At 53.4% G+C, this 13,633-nt stretch overlaps 1 protein-coding gene across 1 annotated transcript in view; it reads right to left on the bottom strand.

Annotated features, from left to right (window-relative positions):
• The window catches only part of LOC144737430 (uncharacterized), a 41,728-nt gene that overhangs the window by 16,012 nt on the left and 12,083 nt on the right, over nt 1-13,633 (bottom strand). Inside the window, exons 4-22 of the mRNA XM_078620108.1 lie at nt 13,388-13,544; nt 12,624-12,651; nt 11,653-11,755; nt 11,165-11,188; nt 10,930-10,950; nt 10,706-10,798; nt 10,377-10,440; nt 10,141-10,239; nt 9,882-10,025; nt 4,811-4,906; nt 4,341-4,459; nt 3,929-4,081; nt 3,506-3,679; nt 3,175-3,348; nt 2,952-3,066; nt 2,190-2,410; nt 1,314-1,435; nt 968-1,037; nt 48-208 (exon numbers count right to left, since the gene is read on the bottom strand). Coding sequence (XP_078476234.1) covers nt 48-208; nt 968-1,037; nt 1,314-1,435; nt 2,190-2,410; nt 2,952-3,066; nt 3,175-3,348; nt 3,506-3,679; nt 3,929-4,081; nt 4,341-4,459; nt 4,811-4,906; nt 9,882-10,025; nt 10,141-10,239; nt 10,377-10,440; nt 10,706-10,798; nt 10,930-10,950; nt 11,165-11,188; nt 11,653-11,755; nt 12,624-12,651; nt 13,388-13,544 — 2,138 coding nt within the window. The remainder of the gene's footprint in view (nt 1-47; nt 209-967; nt 1,038-1,313; nt 1,436-2,189; nt 2,411-2,951; nt 3,067-3,174; nt 3,349-3,505; nt 3,680-3,928; nt 4,082-4,340; nt 4,460-4,810; nt 4,907-9,881; nt 10,026-10,140; nt 10,240-10,376; nt 10,441-10,705; nt 10,799-10,929; nt 10,951-11,164; nt 11,189-11,652; nt 11,756-12,623; nt 12,652-13,387; nt 13,545-13,633) is intronic.

Raw genomic sequence — 13,633 nt, 5'->3', positions numbered from 1 at the left:
TGGGGAAATGAGTGACTTGGTGAGTGAGCGGGTAAGCGACCCCTCACCGCCGGGCGAGGAATCCGCGGCAGGTCGACTGGAAGGAGAGGATCGTGTCGCTGATCTTGATGTCGCGCTCCTCCTCCAGCTGTGCCAGGACGCCGGCGCGCAGGAAGATTTTGCTCTGCCCTACACGGAATAGGTTCGAGTCCAGCTCCATGCTCTTCACCTGTGCAGGGAGAGGAGGCATAGGGAAGGGAGACACGGGGTGGGGGGGGAAGAGCACGTGGGTGGTTGAGCGGGTGTGGGGATGTGCCGGAAAGCGCGTGAGGGTGTGTGTGGAAGTGACTGAGCGAGTTGGTTGGCGAGTGAGTAAATGCATGGGAGAGTCGCTGAGTGAGTGGGCGAGTTAGTAGGAGCGTAGTGGCGGTCACCGCCACGCTTCACTACAAACCCAGCAGAGACCAGAGTTCGATTCCCGCTCACGGCCAACAGCATTGACGATTATCTGAACCCATCCTGGGCCTCCCCTAGGTCAACTCAGCCTCAAATGAGTACCTGGTGTATAAGTGTAGAGTAAACATCGCCACTGGGGAGACAAAGGAGGCCGTGCATAGTCCTGGCCACCCACCCCATCGTGTGCCAGTGCCGGCCTTCGTAGGTGCTGCTACTAGCTACCAAACAGCATATCATGGGACATTTTGCCAGTATCATAGTGTGAAAAATAAGACTAGGTTTTTGTTCACCACAAGCACTGTGTACGGTTAATGCAGACTTTATTCCTTGCAAAAGGTGTCTATTTGGTGTTTGAACATCTTAAACACCTCCTGTTTTATTGCCAGAAAGGGTGAAACCTATTCTTATTTGTCAGCACTTAAAGGTTACACGGGGGGGGGGGATCTTTGCACTGGTCCTTGTTCGCGGGAGATTGAGTGGGTTGGGTGTGTGAATGGGTGGGTGAAAGAGAGAGGGTGAGCGAGTGACTCACCATTCTCTCACACGCTTGTTTCCCGTCCATGAAGCCCTTGGGAATGGCGTTTGGAGTCAAGATCTCGTATCTAGGGGATATCACCGCCATCACCGTCAATACCACCACCACCACCGCCGCCTGCGCATAACCGAACAACCCTCGATGCTGCCTCCACGGTGCTTGATTACAGCGTAGCCACGCAGAGCCAACCCAGGCCTCGAACAGGCCCAAGCCAGGCCCAGGTTTCAGCAAGGCCTCACCTTGCGCCAGGCCTCCTCACAGAGGCAAAGCCTCCTCACCTAGGCCAGGCAAGGCCGAGCCGAGGGCTCAACCTCCTCGCCCCACAGTCCCCCTCCCCGGTTACCTCTGACGGAACTCCTGGAAGATGACGCGGTTGGGGAAGCCCTGACGGCAAATCCGGATACCCTCGAGGACTCCGTTACAGCGGAGCTGCTCCATAACCAGGTGCGGCTCCAGCTTGCCCGCCTGGCGCATGACGACAACCACAGCCACAACAACCACCGCATCAACAACCACAGCCTAATCAACAAAAACCAGCAACCAAATCAATGACTACCACTAACATTAACAGCCATATCTACAAACATCACCACATCAATAGCCACCACATAAACAACCACAACCACCACTATAACAGCATCATCATCATCAATATATACATCAGCAACATTGTCACAGCCATCATCGCATCACCATCACCAACTCCAGCCATCATCATCATCACCATGTAGTGAGCAGCAGCTGCAGCAGCACCCTATGAAGGCCGGCACTGTGGCACACGAGGGAGTGAGCGAGTGGCCAGCACCTCCACCACGCCCGGCTGCCTTTGTCTCCCCAGTGGCAATGTTTACTACTACTACTACACACAACTATACCAGCTAACTCATTTGAGGCCTAGTCAACCTAATGGAGGCCCAAAACCCACCCCAGACAATCATCATGAGTGGTGTTGGCCATGAGTGGGGAATCGAACTCAGGTTGCCGGGTTCGTTAGCGCAGCGCTAACCGCTACACTGCATTACCGCGAACCTCGCCCACTCATCAGTGGCTAATGTTAACTACGACAATCGCCTCACCTCACACCACTACACCTGCCAACTCATTTTTAGGCTGAGTTGAGCTAGGGGAGGCCCAGGATCGGCTTCAGATGTGTCACCACTCCTCCCCACCGCTCGCTCACTCACTCGCCACTCCCCCTCCACCTCCCGTCCCCCGTTACCTTCTTCTCATGGTTGGGGATGATGCAGCGCACGAAGTTGGGGTTTGTGTTGCGCAGCGTCCCCATAAGCTTGCCCAGCTGCTCCTTGTAGAGTTGTCCGACAGTTCGGAACATGCCCTTGCGAGTCTTCATGCCTCCGCCGCCGAACGGGGCGGAAGCTCCCCCAAAGGAGTCTCCGCCGCTCATCCCCGACACCTGCTCCAGACCCACGATGCGATCCACTGAGCAGGTGGAAGAAGGGATGGAGGAAGAGGAAAGGTGGAGGAAGAAAGGTGGAAGGAGGAAGAGGGAGGAGGAAGAGGGAGGGTTGGGAGGAGGAGTGGGGAAGGAGGGGTATGAAGAGGGAGGTGGAGAGATGTTATTTCCCCTCGCCTGGTGTACAGGAGGTCGTGGCTTCAATCCCCAGCCCTGCCGATGCCTGCTGTATATTTGGAGTCCGCGTCTCTTCCTCTCCCTCCCTCCCTCCCAGCGAGTGGTTGAGTGAATGGGGGGGGGAGGGGTGAATGATTGAGTGGGTGGGGGAATGAGTGGGCGGGTGAGTGAGTTGACGGATGAGCAAGTGGGTGAGCGAGTGCCCGACTGAGCGAACGAGTGGGTGAGCGAGTGAATGAGTAGTTGGGTGGTTGGGTGAGCGAGCGAGCGGGTGACTGAATGAGCGAGCGAATGGGTGAGCGAGTGAATGAGTAGTTGGGTGGTTGGGTGAGCGAGCGAGCGGGTGACTGAATGAGCGAGCGAATGGGTGAGCGAGCGAGGTGGACCCACCGTCCTTCCAGAGCTCCTGCACCAGGGGGTTGGTGGACTGGTGGAGGAGGGAGGCGACGTTGTCGTTCAGTGGGTCCATGTTTTTCAGCAGCCACTCGTCGGCCTTGTACTCCACCTACAGCCCAGGAGTCAACCGCTCAATCACAACAAATATCTTTCGTGTCTCACTCTCCCCCCGTGTCTGTCTCTTCCCCCCCCCTCCCCGCGTCTCTCTCGCTCTCACCTTTCCGGCGTAGTGCACTACACAGAAGTCGCACTTGTCCTTGATCTGCTTGGGCTTGGAGATCTTAGGATGGGCTGCCTGCTCCTGGAGCAGCTTCTCTACGAACGAGCGATCGGTTGCCTTGGGGAACCAACACTCCTCGTCCAGCAGAGCCAGGATACCCGGGGGTCCCACCTGGGGCGGGGAGATGAGGAGGGAGGAGGGGGCGAGGAGGGAAGAGAGAGGGGTGGGGGGAGAATCAATTTGATTAGCTATGAAGCTCATTGGCGCACATGTCCAGTAGGGGGCGTAGAGTGAATTGAGTCCGAGTCTCCCAGAGTCTCTCTCTTACCGGCTTCTCGATGAGCTCGATGCAGGGCTGCAGGTCGAGTCCGAAGTCGATGAAGCTCCACTCGATGCCCTCACGGCGATACTCCTCCTGCTCCAGCGTGAACATCGTGTGGTTGAAGAGCTGCTGCAGCTTCTCGTTGGTGTAGTTGATGCACAGCTGCTCGAAGGAGTTCAGCTGTGACGAGAGACAAGAGACAAAGAGAGACACAGAGGAACATCGTGTGGTTGGTGCACAGCTACTCGAAGGAGCATATTTGTGAGAGAGACACATGGGGAGGAAGAGAGAGACAGAGAGATAGGGACAGAGAGACAGACAGAGATAGATACGGGGTGGCGGGGGGGAGAAGACAGACATGGGAGGTAACTCCTTGGAGTTGTGGAGACAAGGCCGGGGGGGGGGGGGGGGGGGGGGCGTTGGGGTCACCTCGAAGATCTCGAAGCCGGCAATGTCGAGGATGCCGATGAAAGAGGCTCCCTGGCGCGTGGTGCGGTCCAGCGCCCGGTTGATGCGCAGCACCAACCAGCGGAAGAGGCGCTCCGAAGACGCCTTGGCAAGAGCCTCCACCGCAAAGTCGGCCTGGCGGACGAGGGCGATGGAGGTGGTGGGAAGTGGTGGTGGAGGTGGTGTGTAGGGAATGGAGGTGGATGCAGGAGGAGGAGGTGGAGGAAGAGATGAAAGTGATGGAGGAGAAAAGAGATTGTGGTGGTGATGGAGATGGAGGGAGGAGGGAGGAGAATAGAACTCAGGTCACCAGGTTCATAGTGTAGTGGTTACACCGTCAGTGCGCGTGTGTCAGTGCGCGTTCAGGCTGAGCGGACCCTAGCACGGCACACACCTGCTCCTTGGTCTGCGCCTTCTGCACGAAGTCTCGGCCGACCTTGATGCGCGGGGAGAGGATGGCGCGAGTGAAGTCCGTGACCGGGATACCCAGCAGACGACACAGCTTCTGGGCAGCTACAGCAGAGACAGAAACACGTGGAGAGAGAGAGACAGATGTGGAGAGAGACAGAGAGAGACGGAGAAAGACGGGGTGAGAGGTGGACACGGGGAGAAAGACGTCGAGAGAGACGCGGGGAGAGAGGAGGTCATGGTGTTGCTGCAGTAAATGCTGTTGCAGGCAATCAACGATCGTTCATCTGTTGGGTGAGCGAGCGAATGACTGGGTGGGTAAGTAAATGAATGAATTGGGAGTGAGCGAGTGTAGGAGAGCAAGTGAGTGTAGGAGACCGGGTGGGCGAGCAAGTGAATGAGTGAGTGGGTAGCAGTAGTGGTGGTGGCGATGATGATGTAGCAGTGGATTCTTACCCGTGTTGTCAGGCATTGAGGCTTGGTCTGTGTTTCGTTCCTTCTTGAAAACCAGATTCCCAAACTGCAGCACGGACGAGACGATCTTGAAGACAGCTATAGGAAGAGACACGAGTGAGTGAGAGAGACGCGGGTGAGAGACAGGAGACATGGGTGAGAGATAAACAGACACGGGTGTGACAGAGACATGGGTGGGAGATCCGTTTTTAAAATGACAGACGCACGCCGTGCCAGACTAGGTGCATACACCCATACGTACAGACAGGACAAAGATCCCCCCTTATAGCCTGCTGTTAGTGAGCACCTATGCAGGCCGGCACCACGCTCGACCGCCTTCGTCTCCCCCAGTGGTGATGTGTTTACTACACACCGCTGCACCACGTGACTCATTTGAGGCCGAGCCGATCGCAGGGAGGCCCAGGACCGGTTCGGATAATCGTCACCTGGTGTTGGCCGCGAGTGGGAATCGAACGCGGGTGGCCTGGTTCGTAGGGCAATGCGCTAGCCGCTGCACTACCGCTATGCCTCGGCAAGGTAATTTAGCCTTTTTACCGGGTAAAAGGGTAAAGGTGAAGGGTAAAGGTGTCGACATGCCAAGGGGTAAGGTAAAGGGTAGGGTAAAGGTAGCTCGGAAGAATTACCCGGTAGGGTAAATGTAGCGCAAAGTATTCCCCGGTAAATACGGTACCTTGTTAACCGCTAAAAGCTCCGTGGCAGTCCGTGGCCTCCATTTAATAAGTAATATTTAAAAAAAACTTTTTTTTAAACACGCTTTTATTAAATGTGTAATAAGAGCCTATGTCAGATTCACGTGGTGATCGGCTTTGCCGGTCCCGCTTTACAGCCAATGGGGGGAGAGCCTGGGAGCATGGCCCCGGCGTGATCACGGGATGTCAGCTAGTTGATTGGTTTCGTTGGTCTTGGCCTCAGCCAATGGGAAGACAAGTCGGGGGCGTGGTCCCGGGAGTTGATGGGGGATCTGGAAAATTCGGCGCAGGCTATTGAGGATTGGCTGGAGTGTACCACGTGACCCAGGCATTAAATAAGGGGAGAGAGGAGAGACACGGGGTCAGACACGGAACTAAGAGAGGGAGAGGCCACGCGCGAGTGGGGCTCCGGGTGCCACGTGGTGGTGGTGGTGGTGGGTCTCTGGTGACTGTCTGCCCGCTTCCCGTTGCCTGCCAGCAACGGGGAGTGTTTGTGAACTGCAAAGGAAGTGAAATAAAAGGACCGATTCTACAAGCCGTCTCCAGCGTGTTATTACAAATGTACTAGTAAATGCAGAACTCCACAACTCCAGGAAGTGGCCGCAAAGCTTACCGTAATGTAAGGGACCGTGGCCAATTACAACCAACGTCAGTTGACTGTGGACAATTGGACCCAAGCCGCAACATAACATAAAAAAAAATGTTTAAAAATATATACATTTTTTATGATAGAATATAGTATTGTCATCAGTATGACATAAGTATATCAAGTTTGCAGTCGATACCACATTGGGAAGTGGGTTAAAATTGATTTACAAGATTTGAGGGTACAACAACGACAACAACCAGCGCGTAAAATTGGAATCCGAGTATTCTAGCATTTACCATTATAAACCTTTATCATGTGTAGTACCCCAGTAATTACCCTGTAAATCGGGTAATTTGTATGGGGTAAAGGTAAAAGGTAGGGTAAAGGTAGGCTCGTTGCTTTTTACCTTTCACCTTACCTGCTAAAGGGAAAAAGGTAGGGTAGAGTGATTGTATTGTGGTAGGGTAAAGGTAGGCTCGTTGTTTTTACCTCTTACCGCTTCCCACACACAAAGACAGACAGACGACCTCCCACACACACACGGTGAACCTGCCCGTATTAAATGAGGTGCCGATGCGAGTTCATTAGCCGGTCCATCTACATTCTAGATATGCAACAGACAAAGGCGTACAGACAACCGCCATTCGCCAATATGTGGTAGTTACATCACCACGGTGCTTGTGCCAGGCTGTGTGCAAGTTAAAGCCACATGAAGTGTCGAACGCCCGCTGGCAGGTCACGGGTCAGAGCCAGGTACCATGGGTTAGCGGACAGATGACTGGCTGATGAACCACCTGTGCCCCCTAATGTGCCAAATTGCTGTGTTTAGCCGCCCGGCGCGCCGCTCGTTGTGAGCGTCGCTCCTCTGCCCTCCGTTGTTACTGAAGGGCGACGGCCTCCAACTACCCTGTAGCGTCCTTCACGAGCCTCCTCCACTGAGGCCGATCTTGACACCGCTGGTACCAGTCATCGGTAAGTCCACTCAGCTCCATGTCCTCCTGTACCACATCATTCAATCTCTTCTCCAGCCCGTGTCGCACCCATTTAGCCCCCTCTATCCGGCCGAACAAAAGATGTTTAGGCATGCGGTGGCTGGGCATGTGGGCTACATTACCCAGCCAATGCAGCCTTGTCTGCTGGAAGAGCTCACCGATAGGACTTTGTTTAGATCTTTCAAAGATTTGTAATCCAGCCTGGTTAAACCCTGGATGGATCGTAGGCAGGCCAACGTAAATGTTTCTAACTGGCGAAGAGCTTCCATTAAAGGGGGTCCACGTTTCACAAGCAGAGAGAACAAATCGCATGCCCATGGCAAAGAAGACCCGAAGCTTCGTGGAGCGACAAACCTGGAAGCTGCCACAGTGTTACGCAGCCGATGAAAAGATAATGCCGCTCGATTGATTCAGAGTTAGGTCTCTGCTGTCAATCTGGACAACGGCATGAGCACACTGCCCAGGTATGGAAACTCTCCACTTTCTCAACAACTGCCCCATCACCAATGGGGAGTTGTGGGGGTAGAGTTGTCTGATGGCACAAAATACCCAGGCATGTGCTTCGTTTTGGTGGGACTGATGGTAAGGCCCCACCCTCTTAGTGGCATGCTCCAGGTTTAGCAGCAGCACCTCAAACTCCTCATTTGAGTGAGCATCAATCCCCAGATCATCAGCAAATGTAACATGGTTGACCAATAGGCAGCCATTCCTCGACCACACCTGGGCATCGATCAGCCACCCGTTTTATCTGTACCAGATAGAAATTCCGCTGGTACAGCTATCAAAGGCTTCACAAACTACATGGTCGAAATAGATGTTAAATAATGTGGGAGTCAGAGGACATTCCTGTCACACCTCAAGGTGAACAAGGAATGGTTCAGACTCCCAGCCATGTAGCTTTACCTGGGCCTGCCCATCATCATGAAGGTCCTTAAAATGATTGAGCAGAGTCAGAAACTCCAAAAGCACGAAGAATAACCCAGAGTCTAGGCCTACGGATGGTATCGTAGGCCTTTACCAGGTTAATAAAGCAGAGATGTAGGTCCAGTAGGAATGCTCTACACCTCTTCTGTAGCAGCCGGACAGGAAATATGGCATCTGTGCAGGACCGCCCATTACTGAAACCACATTGTGGCTCCGTGAGCATCTCACTCAGCTAGCCTGGCAAGACAATCTTGAAAAATCCTTGCCAGGACCTTTTCCCTGCACACACAGGAGGGCGATTCCCCTGTAGTTGCTAGTCTTTGCAGTCGCTCTTCTTAAAGAGCGGAACTACCAGGGCATTCTTCCAATCATGCAGAACCTATCCAGTGGTCCACTGTTATTATGGTGTTATGTAGGGCAGTCTCTCAGCATTTCGCTTGGGAGATCACCTCTTCGATGCTTTTCTTGGTCTCTGGATTGCCTTCTGTACTTCAACAGGTGGCATTTCAGCCAGCCACTCACAGGGGGTGACTTCTTCCAATATTTGAGGCACCGCAGCCTCAACAGAGTCATCCCCACTTTGCCCCATGATGTTTTCCCAGACGGAGGGATTTCCCCTCCCCCAAGACCTCACAGAAATGTTCCGCAAATCTGCAAACCTGTTCCGTGATAGGTGTGGCGCTTCAATTAACATTTTTGGAGTTAAGTAATGATTTGTGATAACAGGCTAGAGGCAGACTCCATCGCGTCGGCCAACCCACGACCACCACCCATCTTTGCAGTGCCATACGGCTCTCCAAACCGCCGAGCGAAGGCTGCGGTAAGCCTCCTTATTCTCTGATGTGAGAATGCTGTAGATGGTGAGAATGGGGGCCTGTCATGTTTTTTCAGCCAGCTGGAACACCTCCTCCATCAGCCATGGTCTCTGGGGAGGTCTGGACTGTGCACCCAAAGCAGAAATTGCAGCTGCACGAGCCAGAGTCCAAAACCTCGCCCATTTCCCCTTCGGCATAGGAGGAATTGGGGACGATGCCAAGCCCAGCTGCAAGAGATGATGAAACTCTCACTTGCATTCTAGATTTGAAGCTTTCGTGACTGCAAGGATTCATACTCTTAGGTTTTTTCGGTAAAGTCACGTAGGTAAAAAATAAAATCACTCTCACTTGCAACTTTCATCAGCTATTTGAGACCAGGCCACTGTGGGTTTAAATGGGGTCCTGGGTGTACACCTACCACCAGAGTGGAAGAATGGCAGGCGCATCTTACAGATGACAAGTCGATGGTCACAGTGGGCAGATCAGCTCCACGGTAAGTCCTGGTGTCAAGGACATGGGCCTGCTTCCGCTGTTCCGTCACTATATAGTCCAGCAGATGTTCTTACTTGGACCCGGTGTGCATCCATGATGTTGTGTGGCTGTGCCGATGCCGGAACAGTGTGTTGGTAATTACAAGCCCATGGGCTGCACAAACGTCTAGCAGCCTTCCAATCACACAGACACAAAATACAAATATCCCCCGTATAGCCTTAACAGACTGTTGGGGCAAGTGCTGTTAGCGAGTAGCACCTATGAAGGCCGACACGGCACACACGTGGGTGGTTGGTCAGCACTACGCCCGGCCGCCTTTGTCTCCCCAGGGGCGATGTTTACTACACACCACACCAGGTACACATTTGAGGCCGAGTCGCCTTAGAGGAGTCCTAGGACCAGTTTAGATAATCGTCACCTGGTATTGAACGTGAGTGGGAATCGAACTCGGATCAACGGGTTCGTAGCGCTAACCTCTACTACACTACCGCTTCCCACACACAGACACACACAAGTGTGGAGCCTCCTCCATGCCAGGCTGGGTGCACGCACCCATCTGCTCCTCCTGCGTGAAGCCCATGATGGTGAGCGCCTCGACGGTCTGCTGGAACATTTCCTTGTCTGGGGCTCCGGGCACAGCGATGGGCCCACCGCAGAGAAAGCGGTAGGACGGAAAACCTTCCAGCAGGAGCTCCTCTGTGGTGGGAAGAAAAGCAGCAGTAGACTCATCAGCAGCAGTAGACTCATCATGATTGAGTGAGTGGGTGGGTGGGTGAGTGGGTGAGCGAGTTGGTTAGTATCCGTTTCTCACCTCTCTGTGCGGGTGATGCTCCATGCAGCAGGTAGTAGTAGATGTGGAATGAGCGTTCATCCTTGGCCTGGCGAATGTTGCGAGACTTCTCCAGCAGATCTGAGATCCCCGCCAGGTCAAGACAACAACCACAAACAACCACAAGCACCACCACCAGCACCACCACCGATGCGCAACCACAAGCACCACCACAATCACCACCTCGCAACCACCACTGCTGCGATGTTGCAGGATACAAGTCTCAATGTTGGCTCCCACGATGAATCCGGTGACGTCAAAGTTGATCCGGATAAACTTACCCTGAAGAAACAACAACAACGTCACTACCACCACCACCAATATATCACCATCACCACCTCAATAGAATCATGAGCAGCATTACAAAGGATAACAACATTAACAACACGAACGTTGATCACTATGGCTAGAGTGGTTGATAATGGTTGTTGGTGATGGTTGTGATTGAAGTGGATGTCGTAGTGGTGGTAGTGGCTTAGTGGTTGTAGTAGTGGCTTAGAGGTAGTAGTAGTAGTAGTGGTGATAGTAGTGTTGGTGGTAGACTTACAAAGCGGGACGAGTTGTCGTTCTTCACCGTCTTGGCATTGCCGAACGCCTCCAGGATGGGGTTCGCCTGCAGCAGCTGCTTCTCCAACTCACCCTGCGGGGTAACATCGTCGTCAACATCATCATCATCATCATCATCGTCGTCGTCGTCATCATCATCATCATCATCGTCGTCGTCATCATCCTGCGCGAGTGCGTGAGCGGGCGAGTTAGTGAGTAACTTACATATGTGAACGCGCTAGAAGCCTGTTTGGGAATAAACAAAAAACATTGCGTTAGAGTTATCACCCACCCAGCCATCCAGCCATCCAGCCACCCAGCCACCCAGCCACCCAGCCACCCAGCTACCCAACCACCCACCCAACCACCCAACCACCCACCCAACCACCCACCCACCCACCCAACCACCCACCCACCCACCCAACCACCCAACCGTGATTGTTTAGGCACTGGCTCTTACCTTCGAGATCCGTGGAGACTCGGGCTGAAGCGGGGAGAGAGAGAGAGAGCAAGAGACAGGGAAAGAGAGAAACCGGTAGAGACACGGGAAGAGAGAGAGACACGGGGGGCGAGCGAGATAGACACGGAGAGAGAGAGACACACGGAGAAAGAGAGAGGGGGGGGGGCGTCAAGCGTTAGTGAAGCAAATTTGTAGCATTAAGGACAAGACGAGAAGCAGCAGCAGTGGCGGTGGTTATGGTGGTGGTAGTCGTAGTGGTGGTAGTGGTGGTTGCAGTAGTTGTGGTGGTCATAGTTGTGGTGATGTTGACTGGTGTGGTGGTTGTGGTTATTGTTGTGGTTGTAGTTAATGGTTGTGGGAGTGGTACTACTAGTGGTGATGGTTTTAGCAGTGTTAGTTGTAATGGTAATAGTATCGGAGGTAGTGGTAATGAGAGCGGTAGTGAAAGTGGTCGTGCGTGATAGTAGTGGTGATAGTAGTCGTAGTACCGGTAGTCCGTGAGCAGCAGGGCGTCCACGCTGGGATGCGACGTGAGCCAGGTACTGGATCACTTTCTTGGTGTTCTCTGTCTTGCCGGCACCAGACTCACCCCTGGGGGAAAGCAGAGGGAGAGGCGGAGGTTGGTGGAGAGACAGGAGGAGAAAGATGCTGGAATCCAGACTCTTTGGTTCTTTCGGTAAAGTCACGTAGGGAAGAAAAATAATAGAGCACGCGATCTATTTTTTTTTTTACCCACGTGGCCTTACCGAAAGCACCAAAGAGTCTGGATTCCTGCAGTCACGAAAGCTTCAAATCAAGAAAGATGCTGGAGTCGATTTACAAATCAGAGGGTGAGTGAACGAGTGACAGTAGCCGAGCGAGTGAGCGGCCGAGCGAGCGGGTGAGCGAGTGGGCGGGTGAGCGAGCGGCGGCGCAGCTGTTAGCATGCTGCACGAACCCCAGCAGAGACGACCGGCCGATTTGGACTGCCACCCTACGACCAACATCAGGTGACCACAGAGTGAAAACTCACACCCAGGTCCTGGTACCTACCCCTAGGTCAACTCGGCTATAAATGTGTGGAGTGGTTAGCGCTGCGCTGCACTACGAATCTGGCGACTCGAGTTCGATCCCCGCTCACAGCCAACACCAGCGATGATTACCTGAACTAGTCTGGTTCTGGCCCCCACGAGGTCGACTCTGCCTCAAATGAGTACCTGGTGCGCAAAAACATCGCCACTGGGGAGACAAAGGCGGCCGGGCGTGGTACTGACCACCCACCCCCTCGTGTGCCATGCCGGTCTTCATTAGGCGCTCGCTACTCACTTACAGCACTTTCCCCTACAGTCTGTTAAGGCTATACGTGGGATCTTTGTTGTACATAGACACCGCTGCTACTGGCTACTACCAGCACTTGACCCTACATCCCTTCTAGAGGCTACCTGGGGGATCTTTGTCTGTGTCTTTGTAATGCACTCACGTGCACAGGATGGATTGGTCCTCACGATCTACAGAGGGGCAGGGGAAGAGACCAAACAGATATCACAACCAGCATGGCGTGGCGGCGATGATGGCAGTCGCGGTGGCAGCAATGACGGCAGTGGTGGCGATGATGATGGTAGTAGTGGTGGTGGCAATGGTAGTAGTGGTTGCAGTGGCGGCGATGATGGTAGTGGTGGTGGTTGCAGTGGCGGCGATGATGGTAGTAATGGTGGTAGTAGCGGCGATGATGGTAGTAATGGTGGTAGTGGCGGTGATGATGGTAGTAATAGTGGTAGTTACCATGCATCACAGTGCATATGTGTGGTAGTGACGTGGTAGCAGTAGTGGTGATAGTGGTGGAAGTAGTTGTAGGAATGGTAGTAGTGAGTGGTGAGTGGTAGTAGTAGTGGTGGTGGTAGTAGTGATGATTGATAGAAGTAGTGGTGATTGATAGAAGTAGTGGTATTATACGTGATAGCAGTCGTAGTGAGTGGTAGTAGTGATGGTGATTAATAGTAGTAGTGGTAGTAGTGGTACTAGTAGTAGTCACCATGCATCATGCTACAGTAGGCTGTGTCCGACACAGCGTAGATGTATGGTAGTGATAGTAGTGGTATGGTAGTGGTCTAAGTAGTTGTAGTCGTGGTAGTCGTAGTGAGTGATAGTAGTGGTGGTAGTAGTGGTTAGCATGCATCATGCTAAGGTAGGCCGTGTCCGACAGCGTAGATGTGTTGTAGTAGAGGTACTAGTAGTGGTAGTTACCATGCATCATGCAACGGTAGGCAGTTTCCGACACAGCGTAGATGTGTGGTGGCACTTCGTGCCGTTTGCGTCCCTTGTACAGGTCCATGATGGCGTCGGTGTAGATGGGGATGGCCTTGTAGGGGTTGATCACCACGCAGAACAGGCCCGAGTAGGTCTACATACAGAAAGACAGAGAGACACACAACCGTTAACAACCACCACCACACAGGACACACAGACCCCACCACACAGACTTGTAGGGGT

This window comes from Lampetra planeri, chromosome 69 (assembly GCF_965212315.1).
Source record: "Lampetra planeri chromosome 69, kcLamPlan1.2.h2, whole genome shotgun sequence".
Classification (NCBI taxonomy): domain Eukaryota; kingdom Metazoa; phylum Chordata; class Hyperoartia; order Petromyzontiformes; family Petromyzontidae; genus Lampetra; species Lampetra planeri.
Note: the sequence above shows the minus strand (reverse complement) of the source record. Positions and strands in the feature narration are given on the sequence as shown.